This window comes from Belonocnema kinseyi, chromosome 3 (genome assembly GCF_010883055.1).
Source record: "Belonocnema kinseyi isolate 2016_QV_RU_SX_M_011 chromosome 3, B_treatae_v1, whole genome shotgun sequence".
Taxonomy (NCBI): domain Eukaryota; kingdom Metazoa; phylum Arthropoda; class Insecta; order Hymenoptera; family Cynipidae; genus Belonocnema; species Belonocnema kinseyi.
The window spans coordinates 91,102,642-91,109,616 of NC_046659.1; the positions used below are offsets into that span (position 1 = coordinate 91,102,642).

Genomic DNA, 6,975 nt, shown 5'->3' on the forward strand with positions numbered 1-6,975 from the left:
GATTTCTCAAGATTTTGAAATAAAATTTTGATGCTTTCCAAGGATGTTGAAAACTATTTAAAAAGAAAATTAAAGAAATTTCTAATTCAAGAAGTGTTTAGTTACAAGTTTTTCAATTTTTCAATATTTAATGTTTCTAGCTTAAAATTCCTTAAAATTATATAATTTTGAATATTTTAAAGTTCATTGATGGATTTTTTAATTTAGAGCATTGAAAATGATAACGTGGATTTGTATTTTTCTGTATTGAAAAATGTTCGTACCTTTAATTTTATACGCGTAAATTATTGAGCATTTGAATAAAACATTTTTAAATTAAAAACTTTTAAATTTAAATTTTAAAAGTTCAAAATTTAACAGTTCCACTTTGAGTGCTTTCATTTGCAACTCAGTTTTTATTATCTCAAGTGGAATTTTTTTTTAGCTTTAGTGTTCCATTTTTTTTAATTTGATTGACCGTGGAAAATGTTTGCGAACAGGGAAATGACCGGGAATTTATTTCATCGATTAAAACAGCCATCCTGATTTATTTCTCCTAAACTCTTTGTGCGATTTTGCTAAAAGTTTCACATTTTGACTATCAGTCTTACCGAAACAAAAGGTTCATATCCAAGCTCTACAAAGATTAACGGTTTTTTTGGGTATACAAGCATGTTACGGGGGTATTTTCATACTTTAAACATCCAAGTATGGAAATCTTCATTTTTTAGTAACTAAAGTCACAAGAGATTTTGATTTAATTGCTAGGGTATGAAATAGGGAAAGTGTAGACAACAAGCATGTCTTTGAATTTTTGTAAAGGGTTGCTTAATCATCCCTTATCTAGAGAAGCAGAGAAATTAACTTTTCGTAAGGAATAAATCACCAAATATCAGGCCTACAATATCACTTTAAAACATACATATAGGAATTGTGCCTTAGGCGGACTTGTATTATAATTTATTTTCAGGGTAGTTTAATCATCCCTTAATTATTGAAACACAAAAATCGATATTTTAAACGGGATAAAGCACCAAAAATTTTTTTATTAATACATTGATCAAGAAAATCACTTTAAAAATATACAGGCAGAGTTTTTTTAGCAGGATTTGCATTGTAATTTATTTTTAGTAATATTTCAGTAATTAGGAAATAATTAGACGTCCCTGAACATAAATCCCAATCCAAATCCTGCTTAAAAAACGCTACCTGTATATGTTTTAAAGTGATTTTGTTAATCAATGTATTGATAAAAAATCTCTAGTGTTTTAATCCGTTTAAAATATCGATTTACTTGTTTCAATAATTAGGGGATGATTAGAAGACCCCCTGAAAATAAATTCTAATGCAAATCCTGCTTAAAAAACGCCACCTGTATATGTTTTAAAGTGATTTTGTTGAGCAATGAATTAATAAAAAAATTTTCGGTTCTTTATTCCGTTTCAAATATCGATTTTTTTGTTTTGATAATTAAGGGATGATTAAACTACCCTGAAAATAAATTATAATGCAAGTCCTTCAAAAATGACACTTCATATATGTATGTTTTAAAGTGATATTGTAGGTCTGATCTTTGGTGATTTATTCCTTACGAAAAGTTAATTTCTCTGCTTCTCTAAATAAGGGATGATTAAACAACCCTTTAGAAAAATTCAAAGGCATCCTTGTCGTCTACACCTTCCCTACGTACTGCAATATGATTCATATCCTCATAGATTAATCAGAAAACTTTTTGTGATTTCAGTCATTAAGAAATGTCGATATTCCGGATTAAATGTTCAAGGGATAAAACAACCCTTGAAGTATTTGCAAAGATATAATATCCATGCTATGCACGCTTCCTATACTTATTTGAAAGTGATTGCATACCCTGGCAGTGAAATAAAAACTTTCTAAGTTACTAAGAAATGATGATTTCCATACTTGGATGTTTCAAGTATGAAAACACCCCCATAACATGCTAAATACCCAAAAAGCAGTTAATCTTTCTAGATCTTGGATATGAAACTTTTATTTTGGTAAGACTGATAGTCAAAATGTGAAACTTTGAGCAAAATCTAACATAGAGTTTAGGAGAAAAAAAAATTCACTAAAATTGATTCAGCTTGAAACAAAGAAACATTTTATCATTTTGCTTCTTCGGGGAAAAAATTTGTCTTGATTTAGGATTTCTTTTTTTTTGCGATTGTGAAACTTTATAAACACCACGAAAAAAAATGTTTCCCATGAATAAAAAGTAACAAGTTTCGTTGGTTCAAGCTGAAGACATTTCTGGTTCGAATCAATCCAAAAAACATGTCTATTTTTTCAAAAAGTTCTGAACAAGACAACTAATTTTTTTGAATTATAAACATTTTTAAATGTAAATTTAAAAAGACAACAGAAGATACAAATCGTTTAACAATTATTTTTGTTTTACTTGTTTTAGATGGCGACCCACAAATTGTTATCCGGCTGTTATTTTCGATATGTAAAAATAAATGTTTAATATTTCCCCTATTTCCTCTCTTTTGAGCTCCCCTTTTGTGCTGCAATCCCTGATAATAACTTAAGAAGTTTAAAAAATACTTTCTTCTTTTAAAGTTTACACTCTCTTCTGTGTTCCCCTTGTTTTCCCTTTTTGGAAAGAATTCTTATTTTTTTGCATGTTTCCAAGAAAGTTCCCTTTTTTTCTCGTTTTTCATTGATGAAAAAGATCCAACTTTTATTTATTACGTTAATTTTTTGTTTTTTTTAAGGGTGTTGGTTAAATCCGACTTTGAATTATTTTTTTCATAGGTACGGCACTGGTTCAATATATATTTTTCCGAAGGATTTGCGAACGAAAGAAAGAAAACTTGTCGAATATCCGGGGGTTTGGGAGATCCTTGGATCAATAAAATGTTGAAAAATAAAAAAAATTGTGGAGGAAATGATTATTTTCATGACAAATATGAATTTTGCAAAAGATAGAAATCAGCGGGTTTAATTGGAAGTTGGATTTAACCAAACCCCTTAAAAGTCTACTCTTGTATTCTTCGTCCAGAATTAATCTCATTTGGGTAAAAATTCTACTATTTGGTTGTAAATTTTATTATGTTAAAAATGCAAACACTTTGTTAATAAGTCATTTTTTTAAATTAAATGATTTATAATAATTAATTAATTTGATAAAAATTCAGCTCTGGTTGAAAAATACTTTTTTAAATGAAAATATAACCCATCTTTGATTCAAAATTTATCTTTATATTGAACATTTGGTAGAAAAATGTTATTAAAATTAAACTACTTGGTAGAAAGTTCTTGTTGAATATTCATTTCTTTTTGTTCATGTTTCATCATTTTAATTAAAATTATTTTTTGAGAAATTTTTGTTAATGAAAACTTGAAAATTTTTGTTTTTTAATTGAAATATAAAATTTTTCATTTTTGGTTGCAAATTGATCTTTTTTAGTTAAAAATTCAAGTAATTGATAGAAAATGCATGCGTTTAGTTGGAAATATATTTCTTTCCATTAAAGATTCAATTTTTGGTTAAAAATTAATCTCTGATTGAAAATTTACTTTTTTTGATGAAAATTTGTTTTTTGTTTTGTTTAAGAAATAACTGAAAATGTAACTAATAGAGTAGTGGTTAAAAATTGATATTGCCCAGTTGGCAATTTAAGTACTATTTGGTAGAAAAGTCATGCACTTAGTTGAAAATTCGTTTTTTGACAGAAAATTAATGTTATTGGTTGAACATTAATGTATTTTGGCATGGGATTCAACTATTTTGTTGAAAATTCATATTTTTTTAGGTGAAGTTATCTATTTTAGATTTTACATTCAAATCTTCTTTTATTAAAATATCAACTGTTAAGATTTTTCGTTCAGAACTGATCTTTTTTGGTTTAAAAATGTAACTTCTGGATTGAATGTTTAACCAACTTATACAAAATTCATTTTTTGTTGTTGAACACACTCATCATTTTAGTTGAAAATTAACTTTTTAGTTGCAAGTTCAACTGTTTTCTAGAAAATTCGTGTTCTTGGCTTGAAAATTTAACAATTTGGTCGAAAACTAACTTTTTTTTATCATTCATGTTTCTGGTTGAGAATTCAACAATTTGGTTTAAAGTTAGTTTTTTTGTTCAAATTGAATTTTTTTAAATTCGATTCTTGGTTGAAAATTTACCCTTCTTAAGTTTCAAATTCAACTTTTTGGTTGAAAATTCATATTTTTGGTTGAGGATTCGACTATTTTGTTAAAAATGATTCTTTTTTGATTGAATTTAATTAGTCAGAAATTCCTATTTGTTACATTAAAAATTAATATTTTCAAACTAAAAGATTAACGATTCCATTTTTGTTTGAAAACTGGTCATTTTAGTGGAAAATTTATGTTTCATTGAAAATTCATGTTTCTTGATCGAAAATTAAATTTCTTCTTGAAAATTCATCTTTTTGGGATTAACACTCAACTGTCTTTTAAAAAATTTGACCTCTGAACTTGAAAATTGAACTCTTTCGTTGAAAATTCGTCTTTTTGGGACAGAATTTTTTTTTAAATTATCTATATGATTGAGGATTTAGCTTTTTTCTTAAAAAAAGCAAGATTTCGATTTGAAATTTCAGGAATTTATAAAGCGTTCATTTTTAGGAAATATGTAGTTTATTACGAAATGAAAGACATTATTCATCAACTATTATTTATTTACAGCGTAGATTTAACGAGCTTAACTTTAATTAAACTGCCGATGCAATCGCGGGAAGCGTAAAAAAAGTTCATGGTGCATCACGAATCGCCCTTCTTAAAATTAATATCGGATATAATAGCATATCACACAGAAAGCGATCAAGGTTCACCATGAACGAAAACAGTATTGAGGAAACAGATGTTCGTGTGAGGATTTTCAGTATAAGGAATGACTAAAAATTATCATACATTCCTATGGACACTATATATTTTATAATAAATAGATTATTACCTACAGCGATTTATACTTCAAGTCACTTAAATAATCAGATCACGGACTGTTATTCACTCTTTATCTAAGTACAGAATTAGATTTTATAGAAAATGTATAAAAGCGCATTTTTGGTGATGTTTCGAAATTTGTAACAAATTATTGTTTTTTGTGGGCTTGTATTTTTAAACTTACAAGATTTTCATAAAAGGTTGTTAATGGGATTTTTCGACATGATTATAAATTATTATACTAAAGAATATTTACAGATTTCACGACACGGCTCAAAATACGTTTTTACAGTATTTTAAATCGTACATTTAATGAATCGTGATGAGCGAACAAGAGTTAGAACCTCTCGTCATTAATTTCAATCAAATATTGAGCATATCACCCTTCGAGGATTTACGTAATAATTATAGACAGACGTCGTAAATGAGACGGAATGAGAAAGGTCAGGATATCTTGAAGATAAAATGTCAAGCCATACTATATTTTTCATCTCAGTGAATCGAATCATTTCACGAACGAACAATTCTTAATGTAAAAGTATTTTTTGTAAGAATATCTTATGCATTCAGAAAGTTTATTAAAATAATAATCTAAAATTTGGATTTCAAAGAAAATCTTTCATATAACATTACTTAGTAATATATATTCTTTAAGACATCACTTTCTTTTTCTCCCTCAGTCTTCTTTTTCTCATCACGGCAGAGAACTGAGCAACGTAGATTAAAGCTAATTTCAGCGATTACAGACTATATTCGAGGGACTTTTATTAATAATTGGGCTAGCTGGGTCCAAAAAACCCTAAAGTCCTGAGAGTATCGGTCACTCTCTCGACTAACTGATCCTTATAACGCCAAATTGTTTTGTCCATTACGCTATTTTCGCGATATTCGACGCAGGTTTTTTTCAAGGATTTGACGCAGTCTGCTCTGTAATGCTGCAATTGGGCATCTTCAGTCTCTATTGGATAACTAGTACATCCAGCCCCTAAGCAGGCCAGAGGAAAATGGTTGTGAAGTGTGACCACTCGTTCTGGATTGTGGAAGCACTTGATGTACTGATTAGGTTTTGTAAAGTTCTTGGCCCTGTAGACGTGCTGCAGCATGTGCATATACCTAAAACAAAATTTCCTCGTTAGAACTACTCATTGCCTTTATAATTAAGAATTAAAATTAATTAAAGATCTTGGATACTAATGGGTCCAAGTAGAGAGCTTTGCATGGTGACTTTGTGAAGCTCTTTGCCTTGGGTGATTGCCAGAGAGATTGCTCAGCGACCTGGGTTGTAACTGTGTTGCGGAACGAAAGTATTATTTAAATAAGCAACTCGGTAGTGAGTCACGCTTACCCCGATGAAAAAAATGATAATAATAATCATTTAAATTTTCTTGCAACACTATGTTTTTATTCTAAAAATATTAAATGGAAAGTTAGGAGGGAAGTGACCCAGGAAAAAATAATCAATATATGAAAATTATTTGAGTCAGAGAAATTAAAAATGCCGATTCACGCGAATTTCATTCATTTTAATCGGCCATTACCAATCCAAGTAAATCTCGTTGAATTATTTTATAGTGTTTTTTCAATCGGAATGACATTTACTGGCCGGTAAATGCCATTCAGATTGATCGGATTAAAAAAAAGAAATAATTTAATGATATTTTTCTGAATTGGTGTTGGCTGTTTGGTAACCGACTGAAGTTATTAAATTTATGAGACCGATTACAAATTTCACAAACCAATAGACCACAATTTGCGTGAATCGGCATTCTTAAATTTTCATATTTTAATAATTTCCACTCATTTGAATATTTTTTCCTGAGAATAGGGAATTTTTCAGAAGAATAACAAACCTGACCTGGATCAGTGAAATATGAAAAAATGTAAAAAATTACAATTTCCTGAATTGGAGCAGGGATTTTTAAACACGAAAAGGGAATTTTGGAGAATATTTTAAATTCTGACTTAGAAGAAGGGAATTATAAAAAAACCGGTTCCAAATCAGAATTCGTCATACTGTAAAACATACCTCTTCCAAATCGAAATTTATAATACAAATT

General features: G+C 28.7%; 1 protein-coding gene across 1 annotated transcript in view; it reads right to left on the bottom strand.

Moving 5' to 3' along the window:
• Positions 1–4,639: 4,639 nt before the first annotated feature.
• Positions 4,640–6,975, bottom strand: part of LOC117168861 — a 52,579-nt gene continuing 50,243 nt past the window's right edge. The window contains exon 4 of the mRNA XM_033354731.1: positions 4,640–6,031. Coding sequence (XP_033210622.1) covers positions 5,698–6,031 — 334 coding nt within the window. The 3' untranslated portion in view covers positions 4,640–5,697. The remainder of the gene's footprint in view (positions 6,032–6,975) is intronic.